General features: G+C 42.5%; 1 protein-coding gene across 6 annotated transcripts in view; it reads right to left on the bottom strand.

The window, feature by feature from the left end:
• The window catches only part of APP (amyloid beta (A4) precursor protein), a 164,169-nt gene that overhangs the window by 18,518 nt on the left and 129,688 nt on the right, over window positions 1-15,963 (bottom strand). For 3 of the 6 annotated variants that reach the window (XM_005861200.2, XM_005861202.2, XM_005861204.2), the window contains 2 exons: window positions 10,122-10,343; window positions 2,356-2,409 (listed from right to left, as the gene is read on the bottom strand). In XM_005861200.2, the coding sequence (XP_005861262.2) occupies window positions 2,356-2,409; window positions 10,122-10,343 (276 nt within the window). The remainder of the gene's footprint in view (window positions 1-2,355; window positions 2,410-10,121; window positions 10,344-15,963) is intronic. The other 3 variants (XM_005861201.2, XM_005861203.2, XM_005861205.2) reach the window with 1 other exon arrangement.

Below are 15,963 nucleotides of genomic sequence, written 5' to 3'. Positions count from 1 at the left end.
CTTGCCTAGGCTGTGCCCTCCTCTGCATAGAATTACTCCCCTCTTCTTTGCCAATGGACATGCCTCAGATTGTTCAGACCCTTCTCAGAGCTCATCTCCAGCAACTGCCTGGTGAGCACACCCTTTGTTAGTGCCCCATCTGCTCACATCACTGACATCCTGGCTCACACTGTATGTTCTGTGTATTCCTGCCTTTCTAACTCCATCTCATCTTTCTGAATACACAAATTGTGTGTATCTCTTCAATTTCATTCTGAGCAGGGAACTCATTTAATTTCCTTTGACCCTCCATGGCAGTTAAGGCATTGATCTTTGTGAAATATCAAAATGAACTATTGCTATTGTTACAACAAAGACTTTACATAGACCTTCTTTCCATCTATACATTACTTCTAATTATTCTCTAGCTCTTCCCTAAAAGCAGAATGTTTTTGTTTGACAATATATGGAAAAGTCTTATTCATGTCAGATTTTTTTGTTTTTTAAGAAAAGAAAAATAATTTGACTTTGGTGGTATTGCCCCTTCCTGGATATTTCAATAGGAACATATTGGCCCAGCATGCCCAATGTAAGATCTACATAAATTTTAATTCACATTTTAATGTTTGTAGATGAAAAGCATCTCTTCCTTTAAAAATAGAGCAGGAAATGCCATGAAAAAAGGCCCGAGGCAAATGACCAACCTGGGCTGGTCTCGGTTGCGGTTGGAATGAAACTGACCCTCCGCCTTGGGCCCCACCCATAGGCTGAACATGATGGAGTGTTGACTGCTGGCTCCCTGACATTCACTTGTGTGGCACCCGCAATAAGGAAGACCTGAAGGGAGCCGAAGCTGTGTCTAACTTACTCTAATTCAAGTTCCTCTGAGAAGCCCTGCAGATGGAGATTCATAAAATCAATGAGATTAGCTGTCAAGATGTCACTCCACTGTCCCTGCTGCCCTGTGCATCACAGTGCAGAGGCATGAAAGACGCCACAAGTCAGACTCTCAGCCCTCAATGACTGTGGTGGAGAGAGAAGTGGCCCGAGCCTACGAGAGGGGCAGAGCGTGCTCCTGGCCTCATGGCTGACTGTATCTGAACCTGGGTCCTGTGTGTGTTAACATCTTCAATGAGGTTCATTTCCTGTCCTGTGATTATGCACAGGGACATTCTGAGGCTAAAGAACAAAATAAACACGCAAAGGTGTGCATTGTTAGGAGTCAACTCTCCCCAGGACACACAGGGTTGTCAGTTCAGTCACTTCTCTCCTCTTTCTGAGGCTTTGACAACACTGCCTGTGCTCAGTTGGGGGAGGTTGAGGGCGACGTGAACATCAGGCGTGCGTGCTCCTGTGGTGGTGTGACACGATTCTTAAAACTAAGTTTGAGGCACAGACATAGACTAAATACAGAGCAAAGAGTGAAAAACGGTTTCTGCTTAGTGCTTGGGAAACGGTAAGAAAGAAGTGTCCATTTTCGGTGTGAATGGGAATGTTAAGGAGTATGAGAAATAAAGGGCTTGTCTGTAAAATTATGCACGTACAGCCCTTGTGCCATTTAGCCACTCCCTGAGAATATCTCAATGCAACCCACAAAAGAGGCAACGCAAACCTTTCCGGGTTATGGAGATAACTCCAATTCTGATCTTTTTAGAAAGTCAGGTCTCCCTGAGGAACTGGTTGGAGTCTGAGCCCAGTTCAGTTGGCAAAGACTCATCCCGATTCCCAACAAGAAAGCCTGACATGTTCATCGCAGCAACCAACTCGCCACCAGACAGGGCCTGCATCTGCGTGGGTTTCCATCCCTGAGGACTGACAGGCTCTACAGAATCCTCTCCCTTTAAAAAAGCTTTAGCCCTGACCGGTTTGGCTCAGTGGATAGAGCGTCGGCCTGCGGACTCAAGGGAGAGGCAGCTGATCGGTGTTTCTCTCTCATCGATGTTTCTAACTCTCTATTCTTCTCCCTTCCTCTCTGTAAAAAATCAATAAAATATATATTTAAAAAAATAAATAAATAAAAAAGCTTTAGAAAAAGTTGGAAGGCCTCTCTTATTGTTGGAAAAGGAAAGCTCAGAAAGAAAGAAAGAAAGAGGCTCTACAGAATCCTCTCCCTTTAAAAAAGCTTTAGAAAAAGTTGGAAGGCCTCTCTTCTTGTTGGAAAAGGAAAGCTCAGAAAGAAAGAAAGAAAAAAAAAAACCCATAAGAAATGAAGCGTAAGGAAAAGCAAAGGGGAATTTTAAAAAGTTTGGTTTCCACGTCGTTTCAAACCCGACTTCTCAACATCAGCATTTGAGAGGCCAATAACGAAGAAAGGGGACGGCGTCTGCTCAAGCTCAAGCGAAAGATGCTGAGGGGCAGGAGGGCCCCGGGCTGTACCTGGTCGAGTGGTCAGTCCTCGGTCGGCAGCAGGGCGGGCGTCAACAGGTTCGACTGGGCACAGGAAGCAAGATACACGGAAAGCAAACGAGACAAATCAAGATGGTAAGTCGAGGCTCCTGAACACAGAGCAGGGAAAAGCATGTGCAATACACAAGTTATAAAAAAAGGAGCAGTTGGCAGAGAACCACAGTGAGTTAATCCTGAACATCAGGAGCAGGAGGGGGAACCACTTCCAAAGGCTTCGTTTTCTCACAAAAGCAATTCACCAGGACGCGCAGAACATCAAAGAGAAGCTGGCGGAGGAGGGGTGTAGGCTTTCCTCTCAGAGAGTTTACAGCTAGTTTCGTGTGTGTGTGTGTGTGTGTGTGTGTGTGTGTGTGTGTGTGTGTTTTATGAGAAATAAAATATATTATACCCAGCCCAGCGGAAAATCTTAAAGATATCTCCTTTTACCACCGTCCAATCTTATCTTATTTTACAGTTAATTAACTACAAAGGACTCCGTCCAATCTCCAGGGGAAATGCAAATATGAACTTATCGGGAGAGAAAGGGTTCCCCACATCACCTGCCACAGAATGAATCGAATTTGTTCCCGGTGTGAGGGTAAGAGAGATAAACCAGGAAGTAAGCCAGCCCGTCTCTGTCTCTGCCTCTCTTTGTAAAAGCCAGTTTCCACGGAAGAGATGACGTGCAGTTGACATGTGTGAAATGCGGATACTTCCTCTCATGTTTGCTGGCTTGCACAATTCCTCCTGTGCGAGAGCTCTGGGTCCGGCCCAAAGGAAACAGTGCCGGTGGCACAAGAGTGCCCACCATTGTTTGCCACTGCCTGCTGTTTCCCAAGTGCTTCTGATTCTCAGAAATGTGAACTTGAACTTAAACACGGGTCTTCGGAGAAAAACAGGCAAGGGAGAGAAACAAAGCTTTCAGGATTAATAAATGGAGAAGGGGCAAATGAAGCCGAGAGAGGGGAAGTGAGGCCTGGGAAATAGAAGGGTGGGAAGGTAAGGTGGGGTGACGAGGTGTGCTCCATGGATCAGCAGTTTCAAGAAGATCATACGGCTGCCCAGCTGTGTGGCTCAGTGGTTGAGCATCGACCTATAAACCAGGAGGTCAAGGTTTGATTCCCGGTCAGGGCACATGCCTAGGTTGCAGGCTCGATCCCCAGTAGGGGGCATGCAGGAGGCAGCCTATCAATGATTCTCTCTCTTCATTGATGTTGTTATGCCTCTCTCCCTCTCCCTTCCTCTTTGAAATAAATACAAATATATATTAAAAAAAAATAAGACCATCAGCTTACTGATGGGCACATCCAGGCATGCAAGGAGGGATTATAAACGCAAATCGATTTTGAATGTCACATGTTGTCAGGAACAGTGAGGGGAAAGAAAGTGACAGCATGCCAAGTCTTCAAAATATAAGAAAATCGTGTTTCTGAGGATACTAAGACGTTTGGACGAATCCGAAGAGAAATGTGGTTTGGTGCTTTCTCCTGCCAACAGTGGCATGGCAGAGGAGAAAGGACCATGGGCGTGATTTGGGGCAAATGGCCACTTCCGAGGCTGTTTCTTCACATGTAAAATATAAATAATAACATCTGCACTTTCTAATTGCAGTGAGAAAATAAATTAAAACCTGCTTCGGACACTCGCCAATACTATAAAACCACATTTATTAAATACCCGCTTTATGAAATATCCTGTACCAGCTATTGGGGTGAGGACGCTTCCTCTCTAGCGCTTCATTCGCGTATCAGATGAAGACGTATTTCCTGCTGCAACTCACAAATACACCTGAGCGATATAGTTTCTCTGTAAGTTCATCTTTCCCCTCATCTGCAAGCGCAGAGCGTCAGGGATTTTATTACTCCTCGTAAAATGGAGTTAAGGGAACGATTATTGTACTTTCTGAGTGTCCTCACAAGGGCCCCAGGTGGTGCTTCAGGGGAAGGCAAGAAGGTACGAGAGCCCACTTGCAGAGCCAAGAAGGAACTGAGGGGTGAGCACACAGCTCAGGAGCTCGGGGGGCAAGTCTGGGGCTTAAACGCAGCCCGAGCAGCTGGCCCAGGCTCAGGGTCCCCTTGAATGCCACCACTTATTTTCTCTGTGATTTAAGCCACATTCTCCCTGATTCTCTGTTTGTCTCAAGTTAAATGTGCAGACATGCGAAAGAGCTTTATCAACGACCAAGCACCATTCCACCATTACTTAAGGGAATACTGACAAGTATCAAGTGTGCATAGAGAAACGTCCAAAAGGTGTAACCACAAAAAACATTCATCTGTTATTTCTGGGTGAGGAGACCGTTCCTGTAAACTTTTCTGCCCCCCCCCCCTTTTTTTAATGTATAGGGCAGTGATGGCGAACCTATGACACGCGTGTCAGAGGTGACATGCGAACTCATTTTTTTGGTTGATTTTTCTTTGTTAAATAGCATTTAAATATATAAAATAAATATCAAAAATATAAGTCTTTGTTTTACTATGACTGCAAATATCAAAAAATTTCTATATGTGACACGGCACCAGAGTCAAGTTAGGGTTTTTCAAAATGCTGACACGCCGAGCTCAAAAGGTTCCCCATCACTGGTATAGGGTATTATTTGAAAACAGTAATAAAAACTTTTCTCTTTTTTTAGGAAGATAAAACAATAATAGTTTTAGTGACTTAATCCCTAGCCTGCTTTCACAGTCTGAGACTGATTCAGTATGAATTAATATTGAAAAAACAAGTAACTCTTGTGTTCAGTGAGCAGACATCAAGACATTTTTAAAAAGGCAATTATGGCATCATCGGGAAAAACAACGCACAGAGACAAGACAGAGTACTGCATTATTTTCTAGTCTACTACAAACACTCTCTAGTTTTTCAAATGGACTAGTGCTCGTTAAGCCGGAAGGTGATATCCATAGAGTGAGTGTTCAAAACATTTTACATGGGCTGACCAGTCAATTAAAAACAAGAAACAGATCACCTTAAAGAGTTAAACTAAAACGTGAGCAGAAATGTGTAATTTCTCTGCCTTCAGCCACTTAGAATCAGAGCCTTCCCTCCAAGAGGAGAGACACAGAATGATTGAAATTCTGGGCCTTTTGAGTTTGTTAGTTCTGGCGTTGCTCGTAATAGACCAATTTTAAGCTAAATGCTGCCTCGCACACCTCCCCACTCGGCCCAAGGTGATGCAGGAATCAGGAGGAAAGCCATTTTACACAAAGAGAGGCCTGAGGAGGACCGGCTCTCAGGCTTAATGAAAGCCTTTATTAAATCTCGGTTTCACTGCTGACGGTGATGTGCTTGTTGCTTTTTTTATGGCCGAGGAAAAGCAGAGCAGAGGGAACGTCACTTTGCAGTTATATACATGCAATCTTACAAGACCTGCTGTGCCTCCTTGAGCACACTGGGGTCTTTTATGGGTGTGTTACAGACAAAGAAGCCGACTGCTGGCCACAGGGGCCTGCTGGTGGCCACTGCAACCCACACTGATCTTCCTGGCTGGCCAGCTCAGGCAATCTTGAGAAAGAACAAACTCAAGTGCTATTAACACAAACGCATTTAGCCAGATGACTTCACGATCCACGAGAAAATAGTAGTATAAACACCAGCTTCACTTCAGGTTAGCCAGTTCCGTTGTGTGGACTGGAAAAAACACACACTAAAAATCTCTTCAGGCAAATCGCAGCTGGTCGAAGAGCCTGAGATATTGGAAAGCTGTGTTTGTGATATGCGTATTTTTTTTTCTTCAATATAAATTAAAAGAATGCCCGGGTGTCTGACCCTTTCTCTGGACTTCATTGATTGCTCTTAGGAAAAACAATACATTTTTGGGAAGCGTTTGAAGTGACGATGATAAGGATTGCATGAACAATGGAAGGAAATCCTTTGAGAATTCTAGGTATTTTCAATAGCTCCGTGGGTGAGCACATGTCTGTAAGATTAACAGGAAACAGGGCTCCGGAAAGAGGGAGGAAAGGGCGATGAGACAGAAAGGGTAAGATTTTAGGCCTGGATCATACTCATTAATTTTAAGGATATACTGTTTGGGCCATAGAGTGATTATCCTTGATACAAGCAGGTAAAACCTCTCTATAAGATCCTGGTTCTATTTGAAGAAAAGAAAAAAAAGAGAGAGAGAGAGAAAAAAAGCTATCATTAAACATGTACTATGTCCCAGGCACTTTGCTAAGAACTTTACCTGCCATCTCATTTAATGATCACACCCTAACTTTAGTTAGGATTTCTACTTTTTTTTTTTTACAGACTAGGAAACAGTAGGAGAGGCCCTGTAACTTGCCCACAACACACAGCAGAGCTGGAATTTAAACTCTGACTCACTTCATTCAGAAGTGGGGGTTGGGGGCGGGGAGCACCATCCTGTGGTGCGGATGGTGGGGGACACAGAGGTGGTTTTGGTTGTCACTAGACTGGAGGAGGGTCGGCACTGCTTGCTTTTAGTAGATGGGGACTGGGGATGCTAGATGCCGGGCACAGGGCAATGCCACAAATAAATTGTCCCGCACTCTGTACAATTTCTTATATTCCTGATTATGTGAGTCCAGACTTCACTCAGTTTTGTAAACTAGCACAAAGCATTTTTGCACAGTTCTTACTGTAACCTGGGTATTCCAGGAGCTCACCACTGGGTAAAATGAGGGGAGACTGTTTTATTTAGAGCTTTCCCCAGAGTTACTCACTATTTGAGAAAAATCACATCATTGCTGCTCGCTGAACCGGAGTCATGCAATCAGCCCGGAAGCAGTCTGCATGGAGGCCAGACACCTGCCCGTGCCATTCTTTCATCTAGAAGTCCAGGCTGAACACTTACATGTGGAAACACTTATTATAAATTAGACCCCTTATAGTGATTTCCTCCTAAATGTTGTTAATCCATTTTATTTTGAGATTCATCATTAAGAAGGCTTTTTGAAATGTTATAAAAAAAGGGTGTTGTATCTGAAAACAGTGAGAACCAGAACTCAAGCTCTGAGATCTTAAATATTATTGTCTCCAATACTTTTATCTGAGCTTTTCTTGTTTATCAACAACAGATCTTTATTTAACAACAATATCAGCTCTTTGGATGAAGCCTAGGCAATTCAAAAACTCTATCTGGCTCAAGAATCCAGAAGCACTTGGTGATACCCAAGGGCCTAGTGTGTGTGTGTGTGTGTGTGTGTGTGTGTGTGTGTGTGTGTGTGTGTTCTCTCCCAGGACCAAAGCTACAATGTGTGTGCTATTAGGAATCTGAGCCCAATGGCCACAGACCTCTCTTGGAGTGAGTCCACATCTGAGCAGAAGTGTATAGTCCATTACTGCTCCGGGTATCTCCAAATTGTACTGTTCTTGGCCTTCCAAAAAGTGCTCATTTTGGGGACATCCAGTATAGTTAATCCAATCTTCTTTCTTTAGATTATTTGGCAAGAGGAAGGGGAAGGTGGGAGGGAGGTCATGATGGCGTTAGGATTTATTTAGGAAGGTGCTTTGGTGACATAGTTCCTCCCTATCATTTCCACTTAAAAGGAACAATCCTTTCCGCGCCCCCACCCCAAATAGAATGGATCAATTTAGTTACTATTTAAAAATTTTCATATAAGCAGCATGCTTAATAGAGTGCATATCATTTTAATGGAGATCTCATATATGCATATGAATACATATAAGTCAAGATAAAATATTTAGGACATAGAAAGGCAGATTTATTTAACTGTTGGTATTATTCATAGTACTAATATGATAAATGCCAAGTTAAATTGACCTCATTAAAGACACCAAGGAAATGTGCAGGCTGCTATTCATATAGGAAGCAGTTACACTCTCAATATCTGACAGAGTGGGAAAGTAACGGGAAAATTTGGAATTCAGGAAACGCAGCTTATTCTAGGCTGGCACCCGGCTCACTGTATTTCACTGTAGCCACTGAATTTCAAAAGTTACTAGTAACATGAACAGGACTTGAGTGTCTTTTATTTTTGTTAAACTCTGTACATGCACAGTCCACATGTCTAAGAATTAACAGCATTTAAGAGAAATACCAAATTGTAACAAGCATGCACCATCATCTCTGTAAACTCATTTTATTCTGCTGCCAATTTAGCTTACTTTGGTTTTCTAAATCTTTCCACAAACTTTACCATAAATAAATGATATGTTTTAGTATCTATTATTTGTGTGTGTGTGTGTGTGTTCATAAAAATGATTTAGGTAGGTGCTGAATGATATTTTATCCTACTTTTTCAAGTTCGATAAAAAATGGAAAATATTAAATGGAAACATTTCATTTATAGAAGCTATAGATTTGGAAAAAATGAAAAGGTCTTAAATTATAAGAAATTGACAAGAAATTCTTTATAAAAATAAGAGCATAACCTATATATTAATTTTTTTTCATAAAAAGCTAACTCTGGGACATAATACACCAAACATTTAACATTATTTGGTATAAAGGGCATTAAAGACAGTAATTGTCTACCAGAGAAGTTTGTTAAACTTCAGACATGTTCCCTATTTCTCCCTCAAACAACCCGATGTTCTAAAGGAAAAGAGGAAATCTCAAGGATGTTCAATTTACAAAGGAGACTGGACATTTTCCACATGCAATTATCATCAGAGAATGCATGACAAGAATTTTAAATGGCCAAAATGTATCTTCCTATACAAAATGACAGAACAGCACTCTTTTACAATTTAATAAGAAAGTCTTTGATAACTGAAAGTCCTTAAAATTTTTCCCTCTATGTGAGTAAGAATTTTTTTTTTACAAATGGTAAAGTCTTAATTATTTTTATGTCATAAATAACATTGCTGTTCATATCTTGATTATTAATATAAGTTAGGTACCCTTTTTCAAGCTCATAGAACAAATTTGGGGTGGTTACTCACATTATGAAAACAGTTTATATGAAGATTTTCCTGCAATGGTTCTTTAAAAAAAAAGGCTCTCCAGTACCCTAAAGGGCTAATATTGGTTTTAGAATTAGTCTGAACAGTAAGTAACAGACTGCATTTTGAGTTAACACATACTACAAACATCCATATTACAAATATTACCACCATCAAAAGTTGCTCCTTTAACAAAGAAAATCACAGGTAAAATCCTGTGTGTTCTTGAAAAACATGCTATTAGTATCTCAAAATCAAGGTGTTCCTGTGTTCAAAATCTTCAACGTCTGAACATGTAAAATTGCTGTGGAATAAAAAAAAAACACCTCTAATATGCTCTCACCTAAAAAGATATTAATTGAAAGTTTCTGCTGAGAAATCTGAAAGAAAGCTCATTAGCTAATGTGCAAATTTTTAGACAGAGAAAATCTTACTTCTCTGCACTATCAGAGGAAAAAACAGGCCAATGTGCATGTTCATTTTGACAGCTGCCTTATAGTCCACTTTCTAAATATAAAACTGTTCACCTCTTAAGCAACAGTACATGTCCTAAGTGGTTCTCTATCTTTGCCTTTAACATTTAATGCAATCTGAAACTTAATGCACGAGAATAAACATCTGAAATGAAAACTATGGTGGTTTCTTTCAAACCTCCCTTTATGCAGGCCCCATGGGCGTTTCTCTCTTCATCGCCTGTCTGTTTTCTTAGAAAGTGGACATTCTAGGCCACTCTCTCCTAAACACAACTTGAATCTGGTGCTTTCATTCCAGAAGCAACAAAATACCTCTCAATAAGAAAGTATTTTTAAAAGTTCATACCCCCCTTCAGGACATGAGAGAGCTGTATATACACATCAGAATGCTCTTGCTCTAACTGGGCCTCTTACCTTCGTTTTCTGTATTGGCTGGCACGGAGTCAACCCCAAAAGGATGCCAGGGCTGGAGTTCGTCCAGGCTGAAATCGCCGTTCACGGGAAGAAGCTCCACGGTGGTTTTGGTTTCGGTCAAAGACGGCATGAGCGCATCATTGCCATAACTGATTCTCGGCTCACTGATCATGTTGGCCAGGACGTCATCCGAGTAGTTCTGCTCTTTCTGCAGCAGCTCATCTGAAATGGGACAAAGTCGTGATCTCATTGAGAGCTGGGGGTTGGTACCATCATCACCTCCATTTTACAGATGCGAGAACGGAGACACATGGTAGTTAAGCCGCTTGTGCAAAGTCTTAGCTAGCAAGTGCCCAAGGCGTGCTGTGAGCCCAGGGGGAATTGCTTAGACTTGGGCTGATGCTCCTTCCAGTGGTGAAAGACCTGGAGAACTAACCTGCCATTTCCTCCTCTGAGAGATTTCTCCTAGTAAACTATCATCACCGGACACCAACAGTGTGCTTGGTGATGTGCTAGCCGTGGGGCTGTGATAATATGCCAGGCAAGCCAAAGGACATATACAGCTAGTGAATCCCCAGCCTCTTGTGCAAAGTCTTAGCTAGCAAGTGCCCAAGGCGTGATGAAGCCCAGGGGGAACGGCTTAGACCCGGGCTGATGCTCCTTCCAGTGGCGAAAGACCTGGAGAGCTAACTTGCCATTTCCTCCTCTGAGAGATTCTCCCAGCAAACTATCATCACCGGACAATATGCCAGGCAAGCCAAAGGACATACACAGCTAGTGAATCCCCAGCCATTCCCTGAACACGTGTAATGACCAGAGTAGCCGAACAGCTGGGCAGCCTGTTCCGTTCTCGAACAGTTCTCATAGTTTTGCCTTGAACAAGTCTGTCTCCCCCAAAGGCTCCCCTGCTGCTGCATGATGTTCTACGGTGACAGAGAAACAGTCCCCTTGCCCTCTGGTCGTGGCCTTGGACCCATGAAGGCCTGCTCCATCCTCCTCTTCCCAGGGCTCAACATCCCGCCCTCCCAACGGGTCTCCTGTGATCGCGAAGCAAACATCCTGCCTTCATCCTCGGCTGCTTCTCTTTTCAAAAAATGCTACCAGGTACCCCTTTATCGAAGGGACTAAACACATTCTACTTTATGGAACATAATCGACTTAGCTGAAGTTCTTGTAGACTAGTGAAAACTCCCAAATTACACACTTCAGTATTGAAATGCATTTCTACAGAAAAAAGAGCTTGGAAAGTAACCTCGTATCAAGTGTAACTAGTGCTTTTAAAACAGGGCATCGCAAGATGTGTGACTCTGCTATTATGTTGCCAAAGATTCACCAGGATTTCCTGTGTGACATATTTAAAAAAATTAGACACTCATAAATAGCACGTGTGCTGTCAACATTAATCAGAATCTCATTTCCCAATCATCCCTCCATCAAGAGTTTACTGTACTATATATTTCAGATCAGTCAATGGTTACTATTTTGGTTGTAGAAAATAAATTCAGGATTTAAATTTGGTTTGTAATATTTTACTGTCATCCTTCACCTTCTCTTTTACATCGACAAATAATCACCTGAAAAATTAAAATTCTGTTCAAATATATCTATTAAAAGAATTTCACAGAATAGAATGAAAGCATGGTATTAATATCCTTCTATGGAGCTGGTTTTATTGCAAGATATTATTTTAAATGATAAAACCCCAAGCAAATCCGTTCCTTTGAAGTCTAATTTGAGTTATAATAGGTATCTGTTCACGGTGGGCCATTCTAAAGTTCAGCATTTGACGCTTGCAGTGATCTTTCCCGCACAGATAAAAGGCTCCATTAGATTTCTTCCAACTTTTTCATGTCTCCCAGAGTCACAGGTAATGGCCAATAACTTAGCCAGCGTCGGCTTTAATAAATTAAATGGGCATTTCTCTTATATAAATCTTATGCTTGTGACTGTTAATCATGTAAAATACTAAAGAAGGGCCTTCTGGAATCATTACTGGTGCTTCCACGTTCATCCTGAGAGGGAATAACCTTCACCGGGGTCTGCTTTTGGCTCCATCCGGCACCATGTTGTTCTTGGAGCCTTTGTGGCATTATAACCTCCCCTCCTTCTCCATTGGGAAGTATTTTCTCTTTGTCTTGCCTACACAGTACTAAGCTTGTTTTTTGTGACTTCTCTGAATAACTCTTCTTGCTCCTTTTTTTTCTACGGTCTTCATCTCTATAATATTTTTCTTGTACCTCTTTCTGCAATTCTTCTTTAGAAATCTCATTTACTCTGAAACGCTAAGGATCCTCCCTTTGGATGATTCTGAAAGGTATTTCCCCAGCTCTGACCTCTCCCTTCCTCTCTAGTTTTTATATTTCTAACAGTTTGCTAGATCTGTTAACTTACATTGTCCACGAAAGGATGTATAAAACTGCGTTCAAAGCCCCATGTCTAACTGTGGCAGAACCATTCTACCAGCCACATGTGTGGAACCTTCAGAACCATCTGTGACTCTATTTATATCACGCACAACTCCTTTTTACTCCATTTCTGGATTCTCTTATTCATCTCCCACTCCCCTTCTCCACTGGCCACCTTGGACCATCATTACTATTTGCCTGGATAATTGTGATGTTCTCCTCATTGCTGTCCCTACTCTAAGTTGTATCCTTCCTGGTTCCCCAGACCTGTCCCTGATACTGAGAAATGGCTCCTCCCATTTCAGTGGTAATGTATATTTGGTCTTCCTTAGTGGAGTTCCTAAAATTTAAGTGGTGAGAGCTGTAAAGGTGTCTTTTGTTATGTTAATGAGATGATTTTTTTTTTTTTTGGGGGGGGGGAGTCCCTGGGTCACTTAAGGTGTGAGTGAGGCTGGTCACCAGAAGAACCATGTGGTTAGAAGGTTGTAACTTTCAGTCCCATCTTCCAGACCTCCAGGGAGAGGGAAGGGACTGGAGACTGAGTTCAATCACCAATGGCCAATGATTAATCAATTATGCCCAAGTATTGAAACCTCCATACAATCCCCAAAGGCAGGGTTGGGAGAGATTCTAGGTGGCGAACAAACACACAGAGACGCAGGGAGAGTGATGCCCTGGAGAGGGCATGGAAGCTCAGTGCCCTTTCTCCATACCTTACCCTATGCATCTCTTCCATCTGGCTGTTCCTGAGTTATATCCTTTTATAATAAACTGGTGATCTAGTAAGTAAAATGTTTCTCTGTGTGTTGTGAGCCATTCTAGAGGAATAGAGCCCAAGGAGGTGGGTGGGACCTCCAGTTTATAGCTGGTCATCAGAAGCCCAGGTGACAATCAGGACTTGCCATTGACTATGGTGGGGAGAATGGGGGTGGGGTGGGGGAGCAGTCTTGTGGGCCTGAGCCCTTAACCTGTGGGATCTAATACTATCTCCAGACAGACAGTGTCAGAATTGGGTTGAAGCGTAGGACACTCAGCTGATGTCGGAGAATTACTTGGTGTTTTGAGGGGAAATCCTGTACATGTAACTGGTGTCAGAATCGTACCATCACACCTCTCTCAGACTCAGCATCTTAGAAGTCTTGGATTATTCCCCAACTGGACCATGCATTCCCATCATGACACCTCTGTTCTCTGTTCCTGCGGCCTGAGAAGCCCATCTCCGCTTATCTAGAGTAGGAACTCTCTCAAGACCACCTCGAACATCCCCATCCTCCAAGATTTTCCTCAACAACTTTATGGGGCAGGCATTCTTAGCTTCATGGGACAGAAGTCAGGCTGGGGGACGTGAATGAAGCTCTTCAAGATCCCACGGCCTGTAGACATCAGTGTTGGCATCCAAGTCCTGGGCTGCACAACACCAGCCTCCCCGCATGGAGCCCCTACCTCTCGGGCCTCCACAATACCACACACAAGAGGGCTCACGCTGAGTCTCATCAGTGGAACGCCCATTTACCGAGTACATGGAAAAACCAGGCAATATAAGCACAGCTCGGTTCCATAATGTCTTCCACTCTTACAGGGTTGTAAGCTGACTCAAACACTAGCCCTGTGGAAGGATTATTGCATTTGTCTCCTCAAACAGGCATTTCCCAGGCATGGGAGTTGGAGGGAGGGCTGCACCCACTGCAGCCATGGGAGTAAAGAGGTGGAGAAGGCAATTGTCACAGTGGAAAACCTTACATCTGCACTTCATATAACATCCAGGGCATTTCGGGTGGCGACAAATCAACAAATCGGAGGGCAGCCTTTTCTCTTTTATCTCTTATACAATTGGCAGGAAATTTCCTCCAAATGGCTATTCAAACGCTCAGCTCCACGATGGTTAATTTCCCTGGTTTATTATTATATTCATTTTCAGAAAATGACAGAAGGAGATATTCAAGAAATGTCATTTTTTTTTTTTGGCAGAGTGAAAAGCATTTAGGTTTTTATTTTTGGTACAAAGTAGCGGAAATCCACATTCCCATGTCAATTAAACACAAGAGATTCAGAAACCACCACCTCTGGTGATCTCATGTGGAACAAAGAAAGTCCGTGTGGTTTTCAGAGACAAAAAGAGGGGCGGGGGGAAATGATGGATTTCTGTGAGCTGGGGTGGGATTCAATTTTGGACAGTCCAGAGCAGCCGGCTACCTCCTGATGTTATTAAGGGCTCAGGACTCTACCGGTGGCTAATATGATTGGCACTGGGCAATTCTGCCTGTGATAAAAAAAATCCAGAGCCAAATATGATTATGTCATTGCTCATTGTGAGTGGGACTTCGTCTTTGAATTCCGTGGTGAGACTAATTGCACAGAAACCACACTTCTATGTGGGTGGCCCTGATGGATTCTCTTTTCCCCCGAATTAATGCAATATTTTATTAAAATGCTTTGATGGCATATATTGGGGATTTCCAAAGCTTTTAAGCATCTGCCTTTGCCAACTGCCGTGTTACCTCTGGAGTCAAATATTTTCTTCCCTTAATACCCAGACACATGAGCTCTGCAATTAAGACTGGAAATATTTAACCGAGTTCCATGATGGTAATATTTAATCTACAGTTCAAACAATAGCAGAGATACTTAATTTCAAATACTAAACATCCAGCGAAAACCCCCATCAGCTTGCCCTTCTGAAAATGTGTTGAAGATGTGCAGTGAAAAGAACAAAACAAAAATACCTCATCACTCAGCAGTCACTGTAAATATTTAAAATATTTTAAAGAAACTAACATCAAAAGAAACACCCAATAGCAATGTCATCTTGGTCAAATGACTGAATTGTTTTGTTTTTGTAGAAGCCATAGACTCGCATGATTTGGGAAAGAAACAGCCTCATCAAAGAGCTGCTCCAGGGGAAACAGATGAATTCTAATATTCTTCTCTTAATTATTCATCTGCCACTTAAGCCCCTCCCCCAAAATTTAACTGCCACATTTTAGGATTCAAGAAAATAGAGTTTACCAACATTAAATCAGTTCTCTTTTACAAGCTTCAGCTAGGATGACTGGTCTACCTCTTCCATCCTTTAAACACATTTGGGGCGGAAAGGACAATTTCCTAATCGGAAAGGAGGTTAGACCTCAGCCTTGGCCTGTGCCAAGCACAGCTGGTAAAGTGCTGACGTGGGGACCGGTGCGAGCCCGAGGCCCCCTGGGCTTGCTGCTTTTTCTTTTGTATGAGATTGAAGCGGCATCGCTCTTACTAATTTTTCCCATTTTCTGATTCTTCTGGTTCCCGGTACAAAAGTATGTGTTTATCAGCAGCCTTTCCCCCAAACAGAGATTTCCTTTCAACCTTATCTAACAGGGGATTCTCATATGACCAATTCTTGTCTTTTAAATAAATATTTACTTATGTATCTGAAAAGACTGGAGATTGCACCTCTGTACAAA

Source organism: Myotis brandtii, unplaced genomic scaffold (genome assembly GCF_000412655.1).
Source record: "Myotis brandtii unplaced genomic scaffold, ASM41265v1 scaffold146, whole genome shotgun sequence".
Taxonomy (NCBI): Eukaryota; Metazoa; Chordata; class Mammalia; order Chiroptera; family Vespertilionidae; genus Myotis; species Myotis brandtii.
This window is presented reverse-complemented; position numbering and strand designations above follow the sequence as displayed.